The following is a 25,473-nucleotide window of genomic DNA, read 5'->3' as shown; positions in this document are numbered from 1 at the left end:
ATGGCATTTGTTTTAACCTGCCTGCAGTGCCGGGGGGGTTTACTGCATCCTTTAGAACTCAAACACAAGTACAACACAAGAACATGAACCAAATGAAAAGAATGGGTGGTAATGATAAAGATAAATACTGGGACCCGTGAAAAGAACAGACACATATAAAATAGCATGTCAGTCGTTTTCCTACTGAGACAAGTTGTAATGTCTGAAAACTGCAAGTCTGGAAAAGTAAGCAGGTTTTAATTTGGTATGTGGTACAGCAACATGTTTTTTACAACTTGGATACAAGCTCCTTTTGAAAAAGTAGTGAAAGTAATCATAAACTTTATTCTGCAATTAATCAGAAGGTTAGTGTGACAGGTGAGTATATGCTAGTGTTTCAGTGGAACGAAAATCCGACTTATCAAACGTAAAGATTTTTATTGTTAGAATAATCTGTAACATTAAATGGCCACATGTCATTGGATCTATGTAAGTATCTACAGTGAATGCACCAGTAGTAATACAGAGTCGAATCATGTCCGGTCCAGTACAGTGAGACCTTCTGGCTTTAAAACTCCGGGGAACATGTTTCAGTGACATGGATGCGATCTACGGGGAATAAAACAAAGTTGCATGTTTGTTGTGTCGGTGCCTCTGCTTGTCCGCGGTGACGTTGACGGTAGCGCAACCATTTTGGTATTTATTCTAATCAGCGAGCCGCAGTGACCAATCACAGCGACCCTCGGATAATCTCCAGCCAATCGATGGGCGACGCTGTGACTCACCAAATAAGGAGAGACACCACCAAATAAGGACACGTTGTATCTCTTTATAAGGCGGGAAGTAGTTCCCGTGTGCGGAGATCACTGCGCTGCCGTAAATGTTGCTTTGAAATAAGACGTTTAAGACACACGCATGATCCACAGAGAGAGGCGTGATGTGGTTTTCATTCAGAAAAAGTAAACACGTGAAAACCAGCCGGTCAACACGTGTGTAATTGTCCGGTCATAGCGCGGACTACTTGACATCGCGGATGTATATGCATGGCGCTGTTCGCGTATTCCTTTTAGAGAAGGTTCTGGGAGTAGTGGCGGCAGAGGAGGAGGAGACGCAGCGGGGCTCAGGGGCTCAACGGCAGCATCACTTCCCAAAGTTTGTCTCGGTTATTTCCTGGAGTCGAACCATCAACCTGCCGGGTTTGTTTACGTTGTGCGGCTCGGCCGTGTGTATGCGCTCTGTCCGTCATTTCCGACCCGACGCGCTCCAGCTCTCCGGCTGGTGTTCACAGACTCGGCTCCGCGAGTAGAATGTTACCGAGCCAGGTTGGGTCGGCACCACCTGGGAACGGCTCAGCTTCGGGCAGGGGAACCACAGGGCACGGCGCGGGGGTTGTCGGGAGCGGGGTCCGTCCCGTTTTGGTGAGAGCAGGGCAAGCTTTACAGGGGGTCGGCGAGTGCGCTGCCGGGCGACAAGGGGAGAGAGACGCCATCGGGATGCTGGGGGCTAACTGTCCTGGGGGTCCGAGAGGTGTGCGGCCGGGGAACGGGACAGGCGTGACCTCCCTGCAGAGCGCCGTGCAGGGGAGCATGGTGGGGCTGAACGCGGGGGTCGTGTTGCCGCACGGAGCGCGGTTCGACCCGGACAGAGAGAGCGCTCCGCTGTGCAGCGGCTCGGATAACGACTCGGACTCCGCGGAGGACGACGACCCCGTGGGTTCACTCGGGGACAGCAGGAGAGGGGTGAAGCGGGAGAGAGGGGAGATGGAGGCGGCGGTGACGGGACAGGAGGTGGGAGTAGCTCCCGGAGGTTACGGCATGGTGCCCGGTGGGGTCGCGGGGGCGAAGCCGGGGAAGAAGACACGTGGGCGCGTCAAGATAAAGATGGAATTTATTGACAACAAGTTGAGACGGTACACGACTTTCAGCAAGAGGAAGACCGGCATTATGAAGAAGGTGAGTCCGAGTGTTGCACTGTAACACATGATGTTCATTGGATCAAACCTGTATTACCTGTGCAGCTCTGACACCTGTTGCCTGATCCTGCTCTGTTATTGTGATCATCTCCTCATGACATGTTGTGAATGGAGGCTCCACTGACCGGCAGTTCCCCTCATTTCGATTCATTTCATACTACAGGCAAACAAGTGCGGCACTAACTGTCTGGCTGTGAGGAAGTCAGGGCTTTTATGACAGGCCACGTGCTTTTTATAGACTTGAGCAAATGACAATTCTATTTGTGACCATGTCCACCCCCAGCTCTACCTCACACATGGCCTGACACACGCACGCACACACATACATACAGATTTCCAGATAAACTGACACACTCCATTCATGCACACATACCCTTACACCGTCATACGCTGCTGCCTGGAACTGTTTGCTGCTGATGAAAACCATCAGTGCACAGGCTGTTTCCTTTTGGTTGCAGGCGGCAGCCATGTGGTGATGAGGAGGAGCAGCAGCAGCAGCAGGGCCTGTAGGTGCCAACAGCTGACTAAACCCCAGGGAGGCAAGTCAGAGGACAGTCAGAGATCACTCAAACAGAAGTGAAGTCCATGCACTGTGGTACAAGCGTCATGAAGCAGTGGTTGACTTGCCTTGGTTTTTAGTTTTGTTGTTCGCCCGGATCTTGCCTCCAACGCTCTCTGCTTAATTGAGTACCAATCATTACTTCTCTGGAAATCACAACCCGGCCACATGTTTGCTGCCGTGATACACTGTTGCTCTGTGGCATTTGGCGTCAAGGCATCTGCAGCTGATTATTTGGAGATGAAGTCGCCTGTTGACCAGAGGCACAGAAGTTGTTTTGCAGTAGACGCGGCCATTTTTCATTGTGACTTTAAGTAAACACTGATAAGCCGTGTTTTATTGTAGTTGCAAGAGTTTTCATTTGTCCTGATGCTACTTTTGAGTGCCTGCATCGTGTACTCTGATTTATTTCTCTATTTTCTTTATGTATCCCAGACTGTTGTCGTGGAAACTGGGGTGTCTTCATGTAGGCTCTTGGCAGCATGAACATTATTTGACACAGTGTGGGGAAGGAGGATTTTTGTAAATGTTGCCCACACTATGTCAGCCATCACAGAAATTGACAGGTGGGTGGAGTGGGAAGATGCATCGTAGAGTGGTCTCACACTGGTTTCTAGGATGCGGGTGGTTTCATTTTGATGGATGTGTTGAGTGAAGTCGGTGTCTTCTCGTCATACATAACACTTGCAAAATAAAGTATTACTCACTTAATTAGCTGTTCCTTTGCTGGTTCAGTTGTCCTGAAGAGGGCATTTTTGCTCTTTCTGTCGCTCTGCTCAGTTCACACTTTTCATCGCAGACATTTGAACTTGTTATGGCAGGAAATGTGCAAGTGTTACCAATAGAATAAACTGTGGCTCCATTCCATTCAGGTATCACGAGTGCAATACCAGAGCTCTGAAACTGGCTCATCCAAATGGAATGGAGCCATTTTTATGTAATTATTTATACCTTGGTTTTTCCTCCTGTGACAGGTCTACTGTTAAAGCAGTTTAAAGTTTAATGCTAATCATAAGTGATAATTCATTGTTTGTCAAACACTCACAGTTTTACATTGTTTTAAATGAATAATTTTTTAACAGTTGGTCAGAGGACACAAACAATTAGAAGACTCTAATTTGGACTCCAACAACTTCCAATGTAAATTTCATACATCTATTATTTAATTGAAGAAATCATGTTTAATCCAATATAGTAATTATCATTTATAGCAGTGTTAAACATTGCTGAAGTGAGGAAATTATTTTTTTTTTAAATCCAATATCTGACAATTGCACTTTAAAAAAGACCCACGAGCAGCATTGAACGGGCCCTTGCCCCCCTGTGCATGTTGGCCATGCAGACTGGACATTGGCAGATTCTTTAACCATTGGACAAGGTGCAAACGTGGCTTTTTTGTCCAAATCCCAAATATAATGAATAAACACGAATCAGCGAGAAGCTCCGACATCACATTTGAGAAGCTGGAACAAGCAAATGTTTGTTATATATGCCTTACAATTGGCATCAAAGTTCAAAAGTTTTGATGGCAATTTGTCAATTAGCTAATCTATTTCTAGACTGATTGTTTAAACACTACCTCCAATGCCTACAAGCCACAATTGTTGACTTTGCACACTTGCATTGTGCTCTTGCTTCAGTTCAAATCCAACAGATATTGTTAAGAGAATTAAACTAGTAACTGTCTAGACAGACACTGTCTTTTAGCAGATGCTCCTGCAGACAGAGAGAAAAATCCTGCAAAATAAGTTCATGTGGCTAACAAGCCTTTTTTGTTGTTTTCTAGTTTATCCATGTTTGAGGCAGAGGAACCAATTACCCTCCAAACACACACATACCCTGCTGTCATGAATATTTATGAGAAATTCAGCAGGGCAAGAAATCGTATTAAAGAGTTGTGTAGGTGTAGTTTGTGCTGCCACCTAACGCACTTAAATTGACAAATTAGTCCTTTATCTGTCTGTTTGCATGCTGGCCAAACATCAGACCTCGCTGTTAGACAGACACCCGTCTGCCCGTTGAGGGAAGGGGTTGGAGCTGGATAGTTTATCATTACCAGTGTGAGGTGAGGTGAAGTGTGCAACAAGCCTGAGGTTCCTTCAACACACACACAAGCTCTGCGTAATGAGTTTCAAGTGCTCAGGTGACATAAGCAGCATCGAGCCACTTCAGGAGGAGCTAGTCATCATTGGCCTTCTGTTCTGTCATCGCATTATCACACACAAAAGGCAATTATGTGGTCTGCGTCATTTGGCACGTGCCCACGTATAGAGGACTAGACTGATACAGCTCAAAATGAGGGCAGTGTTAAAGCTGACTTGTCAGGTGGTATGGACGGCAAATGCACATTTTAATATCTGCTCAATAAAATCTTTAATTTGAATGTGATTCGTCTCCTCCTCCGCCTCGCTCCGTCTGAGAGTATCTCAGTCCAGTTTGGCACAGCTATCAGCTAGCTGCCGCTGCACCGTGTTCACCAACGTGATGGTAATGGCACTGTGCCTTCAAAGCACCGCAAGCATCCTCCACATAACTGATGACTCATTTAGATGAAAAAGCTTTCTCATGAGTTCAGCCCGAGTGCAGCATCGACGTGTGTGTGTGTGTGTGTGTTGGATGGAGTTTGAGTCTCATTGTGCGTTTCTTTCACGCCAGGGAGTTTGAACGTGAGCGTCTGGGCGCCTTGTCATTCATTATACAGCATGCAGAGCGTGATGGTGGCCTCATGTTTCACAGCCGGCTACCCCTGCGCCTTAAAAATGACTGCTCGCTTCTTCTGTCAAGAGTGGGCTACTACCAGTCCCCCTGCCTATGCAAGCCAGTCCCCTGCTGCAATCAGTCTCAAAGCTATATCACACTCTCTATTCTGGGAGCCTTATCTCATATTATTTTAGCCTCATCTGTGTTATACGTCAGGCTTCACTACAGGGGTATTTTTAGATCCTAATGTTTTGAGGCGTGGGTATTTTTCTTTTTTTCCCCAGAGTTTCATCTTTCAAATTTCTCACATTCTGTTAAGATTTCTTTTTAAGATGTTTGATTGAACCATCCACTCTGTCCGATCCTGATGTTTTCCCTCTTTCTCTTTCCCAGGCCTATGAACTCTCCACCCTGACGGGAACCCAGGTTCTTCTGCTCGTGGCCAGTGAAACAGGTCACGTTTACACTTTTGCCACTCGCAAGCTCCAGCCAATGATCACCAGTGAAACAGGCAAAGCCCTGATCCAAACATGCCTCAACTCGCCGGACTCGCCGCCACGATCTGACCCGTCCACGGACCAGCGCATGAGTGCCACAGGCTTCGAGGAGACGGACCTCACCTATCAGGTGTCGGAGTCGGAGAGCATGGGTGACACAAAGGTGAGAATTAAAAGAGAATTAAACATCTGTTACCATCTCAATCACAGGTATAGTGCACAAATGTTTTCAGATAAACATTGTCTTTATTTGCTTTATTACAACTGTAAAATAATGTTAAAATATAAAAATCAACAGTTCAACACTATTATATTTTTATATCGGCTTAAGAGTGCGTAAATCACTAATAAGAAAATGAAAAACGTGTGTTGGGGTTTGATTTACAACATGAAAATACCGCTTCGTTTTCCTTCATTTAAGTTAATTGGCCAAGTTGTAACGTCTCTCTGAGCAAGCTAGGTCAACGGGTGGTCGGTGGGAATTGTGGTGTTTGGTGTTTGATGTAGGGACTCTCTTCACACTATGCAGATGGAGCCCGGCGAGTACACAAAACCTTCTCACACAGGTGCTACGAGGAGTAGATTCCTTCACCACACAGACATTTTTTTATTTGTAGCACGTGTGGCGATGTCGCACTGTACTAGCGCTGACTCTCCATCTCGTTAAGGGAGATCATAGTGAGGCTGCAGTTATGAATCACTCAGTTCTCTACCTCTCCCTACAGTCCATTTCCCCTAGGTTCAACATCAACGGTGCTGTAGTTTGAAGTCTTTCTGACTCATTGTCTGCTCACTCATGGAAATGCGAATTGCAGTGCAAATAAAAACCAAAAAGAAAAGGCTGATAAATGCACCATAGAGAGACACTTATGGATACGGTGGGAAATCTCCAGAAAATGCTAAAAGGGCACATGAGGAGAGCAAATTAATCAAACCCACAGGCAGCTGCCGAAAATAATCTTTGTCCCGTTGTAAACACTTTTGAACTTTTGCCCGTTATATTGTGAGGCCTGTGTTTTGGGCTGGTGGTGTGGTTGTGAGCATCAAGTCCTTTTTAAAAAATTAAATCAAAAAAAGTCTCCCTGGTCCTTCAAAGGGCTGTGGAGTGAAGGGAGGAGCAGATAAGATGTGGAGTATTATTCTACTAAAGGGAGCTGTCTACACTTTACCTCTGTGACCTCTCATCCAGGAAAGCCTCATAACGCTCTGAGAGATAAATCACAGCAGGTCTGGGTTGTGTTAGGATGAGAAACATGCAGACTCCTTTATGGAGGACTTTGGTGTTTATCTTTTGATTTTGGGACGGTGCTGTCTTGTGTTCATGGATGAAACGTTGAGCTAATGAAACATATATCTTATATTTCTGAAAATATTGGAACATCACTCATTTTGTACAATTTTCAACCTTGGTAACCTTTTTAAAATAGCCTTGACAGAAGTACCTTCAGGACTGGATATTTTCAGAAGATGAATTTCTGCATTCTTTTAGCTCTGTGTGTAGTGTACTCTGTTTCACCTTTGATACTGCAGATCATGTCCCTGTGTTTGCCTCTGCGTTGCTTCGAGGTTTCTTAAACCTCGAGCATTTGAGGGTTTGAAGTGAAGCGATAAATTCATCAGCAGACACACTTCGCTGCCCACACCTTCGTGTGATCACGTGCTGGGAAGCCAAGATTCCCTCCACTGTTTACACGGCTTAAGTCACCCCTTAGAAGACGGACAGTCGCAGGCCTGTTTGGCCGCGTGCTGTTTTTACAAGGCACTAACTAACGCGTACCATACAGCGACGAGGAGAGGAGATCAACCTTTGCACGTTAAACCCCTCTCATGCCCACTCTGCTCATTGATAAAAATTAGATTCTGTCTCTGTTGCCATATATGGTATGGTTTCCCTGCCTGCTCTCTTGGCTGAGGCCCCGCACATTCCTTATAAGCTGCAGCTGTCTTTGGAGTCCTGTGATTTCCCCCCCCCCCAGCCCCCCACTCATTTAGTGATATGAAGGGGAGGTATGGATGTAGATACGAGCGGGCTGGAATGGAAACATTTGTGCAATACTTTACGTCAAGTTTCATATGACATGTATTGAGGTGACTGGCAGTGATGCCGTGACCCCCGCTGCAGTCCCAAGTGAGGGACACCAGCATGCGTCTCCGTGAGCCCTCTCCACTATGAGTGGTCACCACATGGTCCATCTCAGGATCAGTGCTGTTATGATTCGGACATGGCAGGTGGATAGAACGGCCTTGATTTTAAATGTTTTCGTTCCTGTGCAGTAGATCTGTTGCGTGATCGCCGTGTGCACCTCTGCAGCGTCTGGACACTATTCATCAAGAGAGTATGTCACACATACAGTCCGAGCTAGTCTAAACAGTTCAGAGTTTGCGATGGCTGGCGGGGGGGAGTGGAGGACATGAAGGAGCATGAAGTGAAGAAGACACACAATCATGTGACAGTAGAAATCCTGGTTCTTAAATGTTGTTGCCATGAGCAGAATCAAAATCCTGTGAAAGTATTCCCAAGAAGTGGAACAATAAAACACCTACACACCTATTGGTAATGTATCTATGGGCGTACATTTTGTTCTTGAAGTGGTGTCTTTTTCTCCAATAGGAAAGGAGACCATTTATTCTTTTTTCTGTCAAGTATACTGTGACACTGTCCGTATTAATTGTGGTCAAATGAGGTTAACATATGTACAAGTGTGACAGAAACTCTGAACACCGCTTTTTTTCTACTTCCACAACAAGCTGACGTTTACTCACCACAGCTTTCTATATATGGTCATCTGCTTCGAGTACAGCTCATTCTCCCAAAACACTCGACTTGAGTAGTATTATAGGGATTTAATGTGCTCCAGCATATGAATAACTGACACTACAGGTTTACTATATGGTCGTCTGGCAACAGCAGAATCACTTTTTACTAGCAACGTTTACTAACGGCATGTTTTACACACCAGCTGAATTCTTATCACAATTTCTACAAATATGACTATCAAAGGAGGCATGTGTAGCAATTTAAAAAATAATTATAACGGATTTTGGGACGTGCAGTCAAACTTAGGAAGTTGCCATTGATATAAAAATTCCAGAAAACTCAAAAACCTGTTCATCAAGTCAGCTTCGCACTGGGCATGCGTATTGTTAAGAATACAGGGAAGTGCAGTGTCGGATTTGTTGTGATTTGGAAACGCGATACGTTCAATATTAATATACCTTGAATAAACAGGCGAGAGCTCTGTAGCAGAGGCGGCTGGGTCGCATGGTGACATTTCTAGCACAACAACGGGCGTGTTCATTACATATAGTTCAGTGTATTCCCCTGAATTTATTCCTTTTTAATATTGTGAATAACATACATTGTATTTATTATGGTAAATAATTAGCCATTTGGTGGTACAGTGGAACTTAATTATTATTTTTAATGTGTTTAAGATAGTCCAGTGGAAAATCATCCATCATTGTTTATTATCAGTGCTGAATTTGTCAGAGGAAAAAAAACTGTAAATACATTTTAAGAAGAGAAATGGGCCGTGCGGCTCCAGAGTCACGTTTCATGGCTGATTGCTTTGTGTGTCTGTTAAAGTTTGAAGGCTGTGAGTCACATTATTATTATCATCTCATCTGTTGACTGTTCAGATGCATAGAACTGACTCTTGAGTCACTGTCACCCGACCTCAAACTGCTACCGAGAACACGGTCAGAAAGAAAAGCACAGACTGCTTTCTAGAAACCAGCCAGGATTACTCAATAGGGAGTTCCTTTAATTGAGCAGGGTAGTGTTGAGAGACTTTGAGTTTCAGGTGTGTGTGACTCCTTTTATGTCTGGAAAACCCTCACTTTTCTATTGTTTTTGCTTTTTCAGGTCACAAAGTACGAAAGACCTGAAGTTAACATGATCAAGACTGCTCTCTGAGGGCTGCATAAATGCATTGTGGGAAATATAATATCTGATGTAGAGGTGAATGAGGGATGACTATGGAAAAGTAGCTAGCACTTTGCAAAGGGAGTAGATTTGTCCTCATTGTGCCGTCCCTGCATCCCCTCCGACAGATCCTGGTATTGTTTACGGCTGCTTCTTAATACTAGACAAGCATCCAGTACAGATGTTTTTATGTGTTTTGGGTTATTTTTGGAAGGGGATGGCAAATCCCAGAACTCGTGTTTGCTCAGAGGATCTGTCTTAGCACCCAACTCCGGTTTTCCCCTCCTCCCTGTGCTCACTTTCTCTCTCCCTCCCTTCGCTCCATGCCTCTCTATCTCCGTCCTCCCTGCTGCGTTCACTGTGCTCTTGTTTTAGTCCTGGTGGAAGTTTTATTTGTTGCTCTGCTCATTAGCACAGTTGACACTTCCATTGCACTGTGATGTCGCAATAAACACAGAGCAGAAGACTTGCAGACCAAGGCCACTGTCCTGATGAACAGCGGTCATGTTTGTTTTTCTGGCGTTACGGCTCTGCAGACGTGCCGCGAGCGATTAAACAGCCTCATTATTCCACATATTGCACATCTATGATGGTGTTTTTAAAAAGTATGTATCATTTTACACTTTTCTACAGTTCGGTCAGACACCTTAAAGTAGATGACAGGAGAGAATCGCTGAGGTGACGGAATGTTAATTTCTTCTGATGTTTGCTCTCATCAGAAGGCTGCCCCTGAGGTGGTGATTGTGTCCGAGGGGAGGGAAAGCAGCATGTTGGCCATATTGGAGGGGGGAGGCGAGAAATGTTATGTCACCCCCCAACCCCCCCCTTCCACCTCCTTATTTTACAGCGAGCAACTGGACAGGTCATCCGCCATTGGCTGCACCTCCTCCACTTGGGCTGCCTTGCCTTTTTTAGCAGTCCCAAATGGAGCTGCAAATTCCATGTTGCTGGCAGGGTGACAGACTGGGAGATGGGAGCCAGCAAATGGGAGATTAGACGAGGGCCAGCCACCAGTAAACTGCACAATGGGCTCTCCAACCAAACACTGGACCAGCCTGACAGTTGCCACCTTCAATTTGGACTGATTAATCCCCCCATAAATAGGGAATCATTTGTGTCCTTCTCTTTTTAATTACCCTCTTATTTACCAAGTCTTTAAAACAGGCTCTCTTTCCTATGATGTCTGTGAATTTAAGGAGGGTAATTGAGGCATTAATTCTTTTACCATATATAGAACTACTAAGAATGCACTAAATGTTTGGAAACCAGCATGTGAAAGTGCTAATGGAATTGTTTTGCCACTTTTGTGTTTTATGTCGCACAACTGCACAACCAGAGAAAACTTCTTGAGTGTATAAACAAGATTGCTTGTGTTTCTCATGGTTTGGGTTTATTGTATTCTACCTCCTGATCCTTTTTATATTAGGATTTGTCTTCACAGTGGATTTAGGAGGGACAGAATGTAGAAATGCTCGAGATCTCTGTTTCTGAAGTAAAATATTGTCCCTCTTTTGTAAAATGCTTTATAGATGCTGCTCTAGTGGCCCCTGTGTCTGGACTGGAGGATTCACCGCCAATTTCAGACAACTCTCTCCTCCATTCGCACAACTATAAATTGTGAATTAATTTGTTATGTTCCGCTACTTCGTACTAAGTGGAGTGTTTTCCCTCGGTCGTGCTCTGGTTAAATTTTTTTTTTCCAAAGCAAAGGGTACAGTGCTGAGGTTGATTTTGAAAACGAGTGGGAAAGGACAATCTAGGATAAAATTGTCAAACTATAAACCAACAATCCTATTTCACCATTTCCTTCTAAGCTGACAAGTCTTTATCAACAACCTAAGTCAGATGGTATGAAATACATATTAACTAAGATTATTAGTTTTAAATGATGCAGGAAAAAGTCCAAATACTCGAAGCTCTTGGACACATCTCTCTTTTTGTTCGACCAACATTTCAAGAGCACAAATCGCATAAGAGCAAACTGTTAAGTTTGTGGCTTTGCCTTCAAACGTAGAATGGTACACAGTAAAGTGCATACCTCCACAGACCCCTTGATCCAGATCTGCACCAAATGTAATCGGTTCTTCCTTGGGTCTTTCCCCACACCTCTGCAATATTTCATGGAAATGAGTAGTTTCTGTGTAATCCTGCAAACAAACAAACCAACCAACAAACAAGCAGAAAACCTAACCTCTTTGGCAGAAGCAATTACATTGGTTATCAAAAAACAAACTATTAACAATAACGATTAAAATGATTTAATAAACTATCGGTTTCAGGTCTAATATGTTGTATTATACACTTAAGACATGTTCCAGAGTAACTGAAGTTGACACACAAAGAGCTCAAACCTCCGCCAATGCCCAACAGTCCCCTTAAATTCAATCAAGTTGCACCAAATTACACAAACTCATGGATATCAGTTCCCTAAATGTGTCTATTTATTTATTTTCATTAAGGTCCATGAAATATTCTCTGGGGGAAAATGATGAAATCGTCTTAGCTCACAGTGTTTGAGAAACAAGAGCAATTCCTGCTCCTGATCGAGATCCCCACTAAAATGTAATGGGCTCTTTCCTGACCCATACCACATCCTTCCACCAGGTTTCAAGGTAATCTGCTCCGTTGTTTTTGTGTAGAGTTGCTTACAAAACAACCAAAAAACGGACGGGGGTAAAAACGTAACTCCCTTTGGTGTAAGTAACTAATGGTTTCAGATGTTGCAACATTGTTAATTATGGAGATAATGTGTATGTCTCTGAAGGAGCAGGAAGTGGAAAGGACTCGCGGAGGAAAAGACGTTGGGGAGGTTTTGCCTGTGTCACTAAGATGATTCTCTGCTCTCACTTCTTGTCTGTAGGAATGCATTACACCAACGAGGCCTATGTTTACTATGCACTGCCTCAACTCTGAACTAAAACCCAGCGCTGTTTATAGACTGGCCAGTTGAACAGGAGACGCACGGTGATGGTCAAACAAAGCAGTTGGACAGGCTTGTTACAGAGGTCACAGAGACAGTAGCAGTTTCACAATAGGTTTTTAGGGTGTAACCAGGTTTAATATCCAGTTTTTAACCCATGCAGTAATCTGTGTCCTTGTTGGATGTGAGTATAAACCTGCCAGAGCAGCCACATATTTCTCTACGGAGAAGTATAACACGGAGAAGCTGAAACCTTCGCCATGTTTTAGTACAAAATACGATAAAGCAACATGCCCCTTTTCCAGTGGCCAGAGCTGCTGAGCGTCAGATGGCGGCCGTCATTACACGTGGCCTCTTGCTGCCTCAGCTGGCTCAGAGAGGGTTAATTCCCCCTCTGAGGTGCTCAGGTTTCCCTCCAGCTGTCCGTACTCTCAGCTGTTTGTACTCTGACCCCTTTCCTGTCCCCTGTCCCCCTGTCCCAAACCTCACAAAGGTCTCACCCTGCTTCGCCACACAAAGTGAGAGACTGGAAAGTCTCTCGGGATAATGAAAACGTGGGGACAGCTGTGTCATGGTCTAACTGTCTGTAGTCTCTCTGTAATGAATAACAGGCCTGACAGTTGTATAGTAATTGGATCGTAGATTGTTGGTGTGCGAATTTAGATTCAGATTTCCTCTCTGGTTAGAAGGCCGGAACAACCGTGAGTGAGTCGTCTGTGCAGCCGCCACCCCTCCTCCCTCCCTGCAACTTTCCAGAGTCTGTTTAACTAAAGAGTTGAAGGACCTTGGACTGTCAGAACCCTGGATCTGAGCTAGAGATGAGCTAACTAGCGGCTCAGCTCTGTGTATTTCGGCTTTAAGACATCACCTGCTCAGCCATCTGCACCTCATCAAGTCCTGAAAACTCTTAAGTTAGCCTCAACACCCCATATCATTTATTAAAACACTTATTAAACCTCTGTTTCAAATAAAACAACTTTAAGCATTGCAGTGAGCAAAACTAGAAGCCTCATGAATACTGATATGTGGGTACACTGCAGTGTGGCTGAAGACTGGTAGCTAATCTTTACAGTAGCTCCATCTACCTGATTTCATGGTAGTGAGTGGTTGGAAGTTGTTATCAGTGAAGTCCATGCTGGATCCTCCACCTCTCACCCATGTAATCAGTGACATATAAAAACCAATAGTGCTTTACTAGGAGAGGTTGGCCTAGTGTGCTCACACATTACCTTTGTTATTCATAATGATTAGAATTCCATGCAAATTATTTGCATGCAAATTATTTACATGCAGGATCATTTATTCACTGCTGCACCATGAAGTGATCTGACTTTATGAAACCAGTTTAGTCCCAGTACTGAGGCTGCCCCCTCTGAGGGATACGGCCACCAAAGATATGTCCTTCATCAGACCTGATGTCCAGACTGACCTTGCACTTTCTCCCCAAATAACAGTTTTCAACCTGTAATCTCAAATATCAGTCAAGTACATTTCTATCACTGGAAGCTGACCTCAAACACACAACAAAGTATAAATACTGCTGGGAAACTGGGGCATTGTTTCAACAGTTTCAGGTGCAAGTTGTGACATTTCTCTTCAATACATTATGTATAACTAACACACAGTGGACTTCATTAATGTGGTATGTCTCCAAATACCTGTGGCTGTATGCCTCTGCCATCCAGTGCAGGTTCAGTCTATATTAAAAATAAAAGATTCAGGCTCATGAGGTCACCATGACCTTTGACCTTGTGACAACTGATATAGTCAATTATCTCTGAGTCTAAGGGACAACCTGTCAAAATTTGAAGAAATTCCCAAAAGGAAGACTCAGATATCATGCCCAGAGGCCAGAAACATGTTTCGTGAGGCCATTGTGACCTTGACTTTTGGCCACTCAAATTAAATCAGTTGATCCTTGAGCACAACTGAACTTGTGTGCCTAATTTGAAGAAAGTCCCTCAAGGCTTCCTTGAGAAATCGTGTTCACAAGAATGGAACAGAGGGAGGGACAGTCAACCTGAAAACATAATGGCTCTGGCCACTTGTCACTGGCTGAGGTATAAAAAGGAGTTGTCAATATTAATTATTTATAAATATTAAACCCAAAGGGACTGTTAACATGCTCTGGGTAAAACATTGGACAGTTTACTAGTGGCCTCTTATGTCATTAATTGTATTTTTTATTTGTCCAGTTTAAGTGACTGGTATTAGTATGACCTGGTATTGTTTGGGCACTTTGATTTTTATGGTGTGCAGTGTAGCGTGTACAGGATAGGAGAGGAGAGGGGGGGAAGGACGTATAATAACAGTCCTTTGGCCTGACCCGTGTGGGGTATTGAAAAGTGCACAATGCATTATGGGATACTGACAACTGCAAAGGCCCTACCAGTTGTGTCATCTGCTGGATCATCTGAAATGGGATGGGATATTATGATGTCTCTCTACTGTACACATGCAGAATTAAAGGATCCAGTCTCTAAAATGAGAAGCAGCGTATTTATCATTCTTGGACGTGCATGCAGCTCCCTTTTATATTTGAATGGCCTTTCTTCTTTGCTTTGTTTCCTATAGTCTAAATGCACACCCCTGATTGTGGAATTATTTAGTTTCTATTGATTTGTCAGCGACACCTCTGTTTTCATATTCAAACATCTGGATTCAAACCCTCAAAAGATCTTGAACCCACATAGAAATGCAAACTCTTTTTCACATGTAGCCTTATTCCCATTCTGCTATTACAGATCATTAGTATCATGTGATAAGTGTTTTCATAAGTGCGGAGAAACGGGGATGGTGTGCTTCTGTGCTTTATAGTCCCGGCCTAACGCCTACTCTGCTCTTATCATGCAGCCCACTCACCAACACATCCTGCTCTGCTGTTCCATGGATGTTCAAATTTGTGTGTGTGTGTGTTGTGTGATGCTACAGCTCACCTCCTTAAGTTCATGTAGCATCTTCTCTGCCTGTTTTTTACCCTGTTATACAGTTACATGTTTAATGTTTCAAAGTAACAAAATACAAGGGTAGAAAATGTTTTTATTACTCTCCAGTCGAGTTGGTTCAACCAGTGGCTGGATTTTAATTGCAGTATGTTCAGATGTTGCAGGATTCAGAATAAACAGTCATCCCACTACACTGCTGGAATTCCATTAATGTCATGTCACTATCTTATACTGAAATTCCAAAATGTTCTGTTAAAAAAACAGAACTTTTTTTTTTCTCACTTTTTAGTCTCGAGCATTGAATCGTTAAGAGAAAGACTCCCTGCACTGCTAAGTATTTTACATATGGATGCAATTAGAGGGGTCCCGGCGCATTTCCCTGCCCCGCTCATGTCATTTGCTCCAAGTCTATTAAAACACACTCTGGTCTCTGTCGGCCGTCCATTGATCCCTGAAAATGCTACGAGTACTGAGGTCTATCCTCCTGCCTGCCCGGCTGTCAGCTGCTCAGAGAGGAAAAGCCCCATTATGGTGTTGTTTCAGGTGTCCTCATGTGAAACTCTGATGTTGATTCTTTTATTCAGAGCAAGAGCTAATGCAACATTTGGAAATACTAGCAACTTCTACAGTCAATCCTATACAAAGTTCAGTGTAGTCATGAACCCTGACGACATCATCAAGGTTGTCTTGGATTTTACTTGAGAGTTGGGATTTTTTACCAAAGGCAGGAATCCTGTACTTTTAGATTTGCACTGAACTCTGGATAATCGCCTAATTAACCAGAGGGGCTGTTAGTGAGAACGGAAATGTCCAAGTCAGTTGCTCCATTCTCCGGAGTTTCCCCTTCAACCCTAGTAAATACTCCAGATAATGTCTGAATGAGCCCATGTTAGAAAACAGCAGGAGATTATCTGGAGGATTCACCACGAACGAATGGGCTTTGATGTTCCTAACACGCAACAGACGCAGAACTGAAACGAAGAAGATGTCAAGAGCGCTTTTAGTGATAAGTTGTGTCATTATGCTGTAAACAAAACGTGATCTCCGTAGTGTCATTTATATCTTACATCCTGCATGCTGCACCACAACTCTCCTGAAGGTTCCGGACATTTTCCTGTTGATATGAACGCACCTGACCCTGATAACCTCCTGCTGTGTTCTCCATATGTGAAACAGACAGGAACTCGATAATTATGTTCAAACATTTTCTAGAGATCTTGTCTGAAAACTTTTAAAATACCATCCAACGATCTGCCCATGTCTTCCTAAGAAGACTTGTTTTTGTTTTTTCTCCTCCCAGGATTCACTGAAGCCGGCGTTCACGGTGGCCAGCCTTCCAGGCAGCACCCAGTCCACAGTACCCACCACCTCCACCACCATGCAGGTGAGCAGCGGAACTTCGTTTCCCCTCACCAACTACTTGGCGCCCGTCTCGGCCAGCAGCAACATCAGCGCCAACGGCACCGTCCTCAAGGCCGGTGGCTCCACAGGGGTCATGCAGCTGCCCGGTGGCTTCACCTTCATGCCTGGTACGTAGAGAAGCAACACATGTCCTGAACATCTAGAACTCTGTAACAGTTCTCATTTCTGGTCTTAACCTCATCTTATAGAATCATGGTACTCCTGCAGACCTTTGTGTTTTGTTAACGTCACAGTGTTGTCTAGCTTATTTTCTGATTAGAATCTGAATGGCTTCTCCATGACCTCCGCCGCCATCTCGGGAGGGGGGGTCGTGCCTCTCTCAGAGCTGTTTACATCACACAACAGCTCTTCATAGGCAGTCACTAACACTCGGCGTCCTTGGTTTTTACAAAGCCCCCAGTATCCAGGAAAGCTACGTCTATTGGCAACTGGCCCTGGCTTTGATTGTCACTCGGGGACAGGAATAATTAGGTGAGAGGGACACAATAGACCTGGCAATGAGGGCTGACGAACACAGTCCATAATTAGTCATGAATATTCAATGAAGGATCGGTGCCTTGTGCTGAAATTATAATTGAGGTGCACTTTGTGGAGCCCGAGCTTTGTGTCAGTGTGGTCCTGAACTACACATGACCCTTCATTAAGGGGGACCTCACCGACGCACTCTGAAACACAGGGGATCTGTACGCCACCAACTCAATGAGGACGTTTGGGGCAGCGGCCTCTGATTTGGGGATCTCCGAAGTGTTTCTAAACTGGCTTTCCCCAGAAATTATTCATTACACTTCCTCTTTATGATGGACGTACTGGGAAACACTGCGTCTACATCTGAGGGTCTCAAGGAGGGGCCTGGGGAAGCCAAGAGGTCACGATTCCCCCCAAAGGCACGAGTAATATTTGACTTTCACGATAATTTTATATTATCCCGTCTGTATAAGAACCATTTATTCAGACTGTCCATGACATGAAAAGACTTAAAAGCTGACTGGTGCGGTTTTCTCTACAGAGTCTGTGTTACATCAGTGAAGCTGAACAGGCCCAGTGGTCGTCAGAGTTCTCAGTAGTGAATAGCTGCAGTGTGTGTTGGTTGTCAACACACTGCCTCAGCCGAACACACGGACAAACTGATGCCCACTAATGGCTCTTATGTTATTTTAACTGACATGTGAAGGACAGTCTGGCAGCATCTCTGTCCCTTCTCCTTCTCTTCTTCCTCGGTCTCTCGCTGCCTTTTACAACCTCCTCCTCTCACCCTCCCTCTCTTTACACCCTCTCACTCCCTCTCTCCTCCTCACCACCTGTCTGGCACATAGCGGCATTGCCAGGTGGAACAACACACCCTCCCACACTATAACCTCCTCAGCTGGCAGCTTGAAAGGGCCTGTCCGCCCGACTGCAGCAACTGTCTCTGGAGCATCTGACGAAATGTGACGCTGTAACTCCAGAGTCATGTGCTGAAGTGAAATGTCTGCCCTCTGTGCAGAAAAAGCTAAATGACAATTGATACATGATGGAAGAAAGTAAGCTGGGGCTCAGAAAATGACAGTTACATGTGCACAGTGACACTTCAGTCTAAATCAGAGGTCTTCAACAGGGGGTCCGCGACCCCTAGGGGGTCCGTGGAGGTACTGCAGGGGGGGTCGCAAAATTTTTGGTTGATTAGACTTAAATTTTTCAACCAATTTTTTTTCCCACAAATTGAAATGTCTTTAAATACACATTAACATGAATCCAACATATTGTAGCGAATGGATAAATGGAGGCAGAAGACGTTATCTTTCAGTCAGCAATGCAATATATGAACCTGTGTATTAATAGCTTAGTATTGAATGCACTATAACAGGGTAGCTATGTTTATACATGGCACTAGGCCCAGTTTAATATAAAACACAATTTTATACAATATATATAGTAGGGGGTCCCTGCTCCATTCTCCACCAGTTTGGAGGTCCTTGGCCTGAAAAACATTGAAGACCCCTGGTCTAAATCATTTAATCACCTCTTAATTCAGTTGTATAGTGTGTCAACATTCAGGTTTATATGAAAATCTTAAATGGCTTGAAACTGAACACTGCCTTGCATATGGTACATGTCGGTTTTACTTGTGGAACCTTCCAGCGTGAAATATTACCACATGTTTGACATTCTAGCTAGCTCAGGCTAAAGCTACACTATCCCAAATCACTTTGCCATTACATAAACGGAACTAGCCAGTGGTAGTACAGCGCAACTGCTGTTTTGGAGCGGCTGAGTGATACAAATGTACTTAAAAGATGTGGTATCAGTTTGGTACATAGACTCGCTTACTTGCTTGACCCAGTATTTTTGGCAGTATTAAAGGTACCCGGTGGAGGTTTTCACCACTAGTAGTGCTGTGGAGCAATGTTTTTACAAGCCGCTCCCTTGTTTTGTGTGCACCCTACACATGCAGGAGGGTGCAGAACCATTTGCGTGAGCATGCGGGCAGCACAGTTCACATTCTGCTGTCGGGTTTCAAGTGCCAGCAGAGGCAAGGAAAATGACATGATGATGATAAATAATGCACTCCACATGTTTGTGAAACCTCAATGTTAAACACAATATTTTTTGGTGAGAAATATAATGTTAGTGTACTCCACAGTTCACCTATTAAGATCCATCCCTCCGTTATCTATACTGCTTATCCTTTTAGGGTCGCGGGGGAGCTGGATATTGGGCAGGAGGTGGGGTACAATTTAGAGTCTCCAGTTAACCTAACCCTAATGCATGTCTTTGGACTGTGGGAGGAATCGGGAGTATCTGGAGAAAACCTACACAAAAATGGTAGTTCTGTTATCTTGCTAAAGATCTAGACTAATAGATGAAAGCTTAGATTAGAACAAAAATGTTTACAAAAAACTAAACAGTGCACATCTGCTGTTCTGTTCATGTCTCCGGCACCTGAAGGTTGAAATGAACATTTTCAAATGCTGCTGTATTTTCACGTTAAGTCTTATCCTCTGTGCGTGTGTGTCTGTGTGCGTGTGTGTGCGTGCCTGCCCCCCTCCAGCAGGCACACCTCTCCCCCCTGGCACCCCCACCATTCCTCTGAGCCAGCTGCAGCAGCACTCCCTGGCCCTCCAGGGGCAGCATGGTCAGGCCCTGGCCCAGCAGCCACAGCAGGGACAGCAGGCTGTCTTCCGCTTCCCTGCTGCTGTCTCCCTCACAGGTGACCTGCTCTGCCTGCTGCCACCACTCTGCCTGCTTTTACTGATCATAGCCTCATCTCAAGCTGCCGCCGCTAATGCCACCTCTTCCTGCTATGAATTATAACCATTAGTATTACTAATTCCACTTGCACGACGATGTGTACCTCAGCTAACAGTACTGCCAATGCTTTTAATTCTACTGTATACCAACCCCAGTCCTGTAATTCATACTCCCCTCCTGTGGGCCCTCCTCCTCCCCCTGTGGAGTGTGTGATGACTTACTGTAGCCACTGTTTGCCCTCCTCCGTGTGTCTCTAGGAGCAGGCGTTCCCCAGCAGCTTCAGGCTATCCAGGTCCACCAAAACACCCAGTCCTCTGAACACAACCAAGACATCTCCCATACCTCCACAAACTCCACCGGTAGGTCACATAGAGAAACACTCTGGAGAAACACTCTGCTGTCCCGTCTCATGCCCGTTGGATTAATCATCTCTGTGTAATGAGAATTTTAGGTTTTCTTAGAGCAGTGGTGCACAAACTTTTGCAAAGCAAGGACCCCTAAACTGACCAATGAAACCATGGACCCCAATCTGACAAGATTTTTGCTGTTAGAAGTTTTATCACAAAATAGTGAGTTATTAATGGATGAAATGATAGTCAAAATAAATTGAAACCGCCTTAAGGACCCTTGGGGCACCCAGACCCCACTTTGAGAACCATCTCCATTTCAATACCATGTACATAGCTGCTCCAAATGATGGAGAGAGTTTCTCTAAATTCATGTGATCTTATGATGACACACAGTAGAATTTATGACGTTTCACTCGTCCATCAACCCACCATAAGGGATTTTAGTTTAGCCTAAATAATGCAAATAAATACACATCTCCATGAGTGGAGGACTTCAGGAGATTTGGTCTCCCTGCACTGTTTTGTTAATCATCTTATGCGTTGGGATGAATTTTGTCCCTAATAAAGTGTTGTGGAGCCACTACACAAGCAGAGGCAGGAGTTAGTAGTGTAATTGAGACAGCTATTAAGCGCCACCTGCTGGCCAACATGTGTACACTACTCTAACCTTCAGTGTGACGTGCTCTCTCTCCCCCTCCCACCTTTTGCCTTTCAGCAACGGTGAGTCTCCCAGCAACCATCGTCACCTCATCAATCCCAACGTCGGTGGCGGGTCACATGATGTACCCCAGCCCCCACACTGTAATGTACGCCTCCAGCTCGGGGCTGACCGACGGGGGGCTGGCCGTGCTCAACGCCTTCTCCCAGGGCACCTCCGCCATGCAGGTGTCCCACGCACAGGGTCAAGATGGAGGTGAGACACTGTTTGAGCACACTCTCATTACTGGGTGACAGCTTTGGATAAATATCGGTTCAGAGAAAATAACAACACTGATGGCAAAACTGTTTTTCTTCCAGGTGGTGTCCCTCAGGTGTTCCTCACGGCACCTCCCGGCACGGTACAGATCCCTGTCTCTGCGGTGCAGCTTCACCCAGTACGGCAAGATCTGCATTTTACAAGTGAAACTCTCATATTCCCTATGCAACCAGCATGCCACGTGATCGCACTAATGCATCCTAACAGAGCACTGGCACACAGAGGCCACAGGCTTGTCACCTGCTGCCTCTTTTTTATGAATGTGGGTGATCAGCTGTCATGTTGGTTTTACCTGTGACCTGCAGCCAAAGACACGTGCAGTAGACTAAACCAAACACCACAGTTGCAGTGCATGGAGATGAAGAGTGTGATGTTTTATTAAGTTTGTAAAATCTGATCTTACAAAGGAAAATGTGAGGAATTCATTTATGTAACTTGGTTGAAATATGTTGCTGGATCGAGCTCTAAAGATCCTTTAGAACTATAGGTATAAAAACACACTGGATAAGATCTTACAGAGTGTAACAGTAACTGTCCACCTTCTGAACAGCTCTGGTTCTGAAAGTACATTTCATTCATTTTCTCAATGATGTTTCAAATAGTCCTTTTATAAAGAGTTTTTAACCTGGAACCAGCGACTCGTTGGTCATGACCACAAATCATTTGATGGGGAGCAAAAATAAATATTGGAAAATGGTGAAAAGGTAAAAATGGCAAATGTACAAGACAGTGAACATAATCATTTAGAGTGAAGGAACTACACATCCCATACACCATTGCAAATGATCCCTTCTCAGTGAATTCCAGCACTTCCACTTGAATTTTATGTTATTATTATTATTATTATTATAGTGTTGAAATGTGTAGTAGTTTGTGTCTGGTTTGTATATGTAGCATTTAATACAGTGTATAGCGTAGTAACTGAGTGTAGTTGTTCTGCTGAACCTGCAATAGTCATCGTTTATTTTTTTTTGCAATTGCGGTAAACATTTCCATGGCAACAGCGAGCTCCACAAATCATATCCGTCTCTATTACACCTGAGGATTGTGGGTAGTGTCGTATTTCTCCTTGACATCGCGAATAAAACCCGTTTTCCTTAAAACCCAGTTGATATCATATGAACTTGTGGCTTCCAGAGGAGAATCTCACATAGTTTGAGTCCTGAGCTTCTGGTAAATCTACATTGGATGGTTCAGTTATTACAGCTGATGATCAAAATCTCTATTCAGAAAATAAATAGGATTTCTACTTCCAGAACCAACGCTGTTGAGCTCTATAGAGCTCTAGATTATAAAAACATGCCCGTCCTGTTATTCTTAATACGTTATTTCATAGCTTAAGCTTTTAGTTGTTACATAAATGATCAGCATCTATTACAATGTCACATCGCTCCATAATGAAAAGCATGCAGGGTACCAGGACGTCCATCTGTGCTGGGTGCTGTGATGACTTGTGATTGGCTGCCTTCGATTGGCCCTGTGCTCTCTACTGACGCAAGGCGTGTTGTGTTCCAGATGGTGATTGGTCAGCAGTCGAGCGGCAGCAGCAGTAACCTGACCGAGCTGCAGGTGGTCAACCTGGACGTGGCACAGAACTCGAAGAGTGACTGACAGACGGCTGGAGCTGTTTAACACAGCAACACAGACAGACATCTCTATTTATTGATGCCTTCCTACAGAGTTTCCCATCACACTTCTGAATGTGACTTTTTAAGTATATATTATATACACACACACACACAGACACACACACACACAATCAATCAATCAAGGGCATATGTGTGGCTGACCCTTATACAGTATTCAGTATGTTTTGGTATATAAATATATATATATTCGCAGATGCATAGGAAAAGTATCACTACACCCATCATCGGAACCTGTTTTTATGCCGTTAGATGGTGTCTTCTTTATTTTTTCGTGTGTGCGTGTGGTTTTTGAAAGTGTAATTATGTGTACACACACAGCGAGGTGCCACAGCTTCACACCAGCCAAAGAGACATTTGTTTGTCTGAATGTTCCAGTGTGAGCAATTTGTGCACAAGTGTGTGTGTGTGTGTGTGTGTGTGTGTCTGTGTGCACGTGCATATCTGCAGTTTGTAAATGGGGTGGGGAGACGCTTGTTGACTTAGAAGAAAAAAAAATAATGAAAAAAACATTTTTTGAAATGTACATATTTTTTTTTTTATTGATGACTTGTATTTTTAGCCTGGTTTAGTTTGTGCAACAGCATGTAGTTGTTTTTTACGTAGTGGTTTTTGTATGTACATGAAAATGATTTGCGTAATGAAAATGAATTATTTACATGTATATGTAAATTAATTTAATATACCTTTTTATATGTTGCTGTTGGGAGTTTTCACTACGAGATAGAGAAAGAACGCTGGATGTGTGTTTTACTTTTGTTGATTCTCACAATATCATCAAGTACCTGGGTCACAAAATGTAAAACATGACATTATCTAGAATGTCAGAGTGTTTACCTCCGCCAGGACCCAACAGTCTCCTCAAATTCAATCAAGCTGCAAAAAATGTCACACTCACAGAAATCAGTCCCCTAAATGTGCCCCATTCTTTTTCACTTCGATCCATTCATTATTCTCTGGGAAAACTAAAATGTCAAACGCTCTTTTTCGCAATGTTGAAGAAGGTGATAACAAAAATTCCTTGATCCGCCCTCCTGATCCAGATCTGCACCAAAATTGTATAGATTCTTCCTCTAGGTTTTCTGGCAATCTGTTGGGTTGTGTTTGTGAAATCATCAACCCTTGTCTCTGTGGCGGAGGTAGTGATTTGCTGTAAACATGTTTCAGTGCAGCCTCTGAATGCGTGATCATGTAGTGCGAGTTTTACATGTGAGGTTTCTAATGAAGTCCTGATGTGGCTCTTAAAATATAGAGATTGTTCCAACTACGACAATCTGATGGAAATGATTTTCATTTATCTGAGTTCTCACCATAAACACTTGTATCTATAATTTCACCAGCGTTCACACAGAAATATGAACACGTCACACACGGGTAATATCCTGATGTGAATTTTTAAAAATCAGTTTTAAACGCATGATCCATTGTAAACCTGTAGATCTGATTAGCCTTCATCAATCTGTAGAACTTGCACTATATGATGCTACTCCTCATTTGAGTCAGGACATTGGAAACTGTTGCATAAGACGCTGTGTGTGTGTGTGCGCGTAGATTTAAAGATTCCACTTGAATACTGCATTGAAAGCATCAGTGTTTCCATGTGTGGAAATACTCTGTTACTAAGTCCAGTCGCTGTAATATTACAGCAGTAATGAGTGACTCTCTCATTTGAGTACAAGGGGATCTCTTCATTTGGTCTTTATTATTTACGTTCTAATCCTTTAACTATAAGACCCTGTCTGACTGCATCTCAGTGTGACCCTCAGCGATCATAGAGAATGAGAGTCATCAGACTGAGCCTTCCCTCTGCACCATTGTGCCTCTTTTCTGTGGCTGATTGCTGTATCACTGCAAGGCGAGTGAAATGTAGGATTTACTTTATTTTTTTTTTTAATGTTCCAGAACTCCTCACGTGACTTTGGACCTGTCATGCGATCCTCAGCTGCGGCCGCAGTGAGATTATTTTAACTCATTTCTAGAGAATTAGCTGGATGAGCGAGCACGGCAGGGCTGGAAGCCAGAGAGTCGGACGGAGGATGAAGTAGCTGTGTTGACTGAGAGCGAGGCAGAGGTCATTGTCACGCTTCGTGTCCTCTGCTCTGTCCCTGTACACGTTCTCATGTCATCCTGCTGTGCTGTTTGAACAGGAAGTCACACGCTGAGCACAGCTACTTCTCCTTCACTTTAATCTGGTGGTTATTAGAAGCTATGGATTTAAAAAACAGATTATTGAACAGGATTTGTGGTTTTCACTTTGTCATTGAGAGAAATGGATATTTTTGTGTATTTTCTGTTTTTGTTGTACAGACATTTTGTAATAAAAACACGATGAACTGCTCAAAGAACGACCACAT

At 43.9% G+C, this 25,473-nt stretch overlaps 1 protein-coding gene across 11 annotated transcripts; it reads left to right on the top strand.

Annotated features, from left to right (window-relative positions):
- Window positions 1–906: 906 nt before the first annotated feature.
- srfb (serum response factor b) lies at window positions 907–25,472 on the top strand. 11 transcript variants are annotated; one of them, XM_035172452.2, is made up of 8 exons: window positions 908–1,931; window positions 5,604–5,870; window positions 16,768–17,026; window positions 19,951–20,106; window positions 20,405–20,506; window positions 21,213–21,410; window positions 21,515–21,591; window positions 22,989–25,472. In XM_035172452.2, the coding sequence occupies exons 1-8, from the start codon at window positions 1,287–1,289 to the stop codon at window positions 23,082–23,084; spliced, it is 1,800 nt and encodes a 599-aa protein (XP_035028343.1). In that variant the 5' UTR covers window positions 908–1,286; the 3' UTR covers window positions 23,085–25,472. The 11 variants fall into 11 exon arrangements, with proteins under 11 accessions (XP_035028352.1, XP_035028343.1, XP_035028350.1 ...); XM_035172453.2 differs by having other exon boundaries at window positions 911–1,931; window positions 19,948–20,106; window positions 20,411–20,506; XM_035172450.2 differs by having other exon boundaries at window positions 913–1,931; window positions 19,948–20,106.
- The last annotated feature ends 1 nt before the right edge of the window (window position 25,473 follows it).

This window comes from Hippoglossus stenolepis, chromosome 12 (genome assembly GCF_022539355.2).
Source record: "Hippoglossus stenolepis isolate QCI-W04-F060 chromosome 12, HSTE1.2, whole genome shotgun sequence".
In the NCBI taxonomy this organism is placed as follows: Eukaryota; Metazoa; Chordata; class Actinopteri; order Pleuronectiformes; family Pleuronectidae; genus Hippoglossus; species Hippoglossus stenolepis.
Note: the sequence above shows the minus strand (reverse complement) of the source record. Positions and strands in the feature narration are given on the sequence as shown.

What these genes read in the sequence shown, in the direction of transcription:
- srfb (XM_035172450.2), top strand. Translation starts at nt 1,287, where the DNA reads ATGTTACCGAGCCAGGTTGGGTCGGCACCACCTGGGAACGGCTCAGCT. An exon ending in AGACCGGCATTATGAAGAAG is followed by an intron (nt 1,932 to 5,603) that starts GTGAGTCCGAGT and finishes TCTCTTTCCCAG; the next exon opens with GCCTATGAACTCTCCACCCT. An exon ending in TGGCTTCACCTTCATGCCTG is followed by an intron (nt 17,027 to 19,947) that starts GTACGTAGAGAA and finishes GCCCCCCTCCAG; the next exon opens with CAGGCACACCTCTCCCCCCT.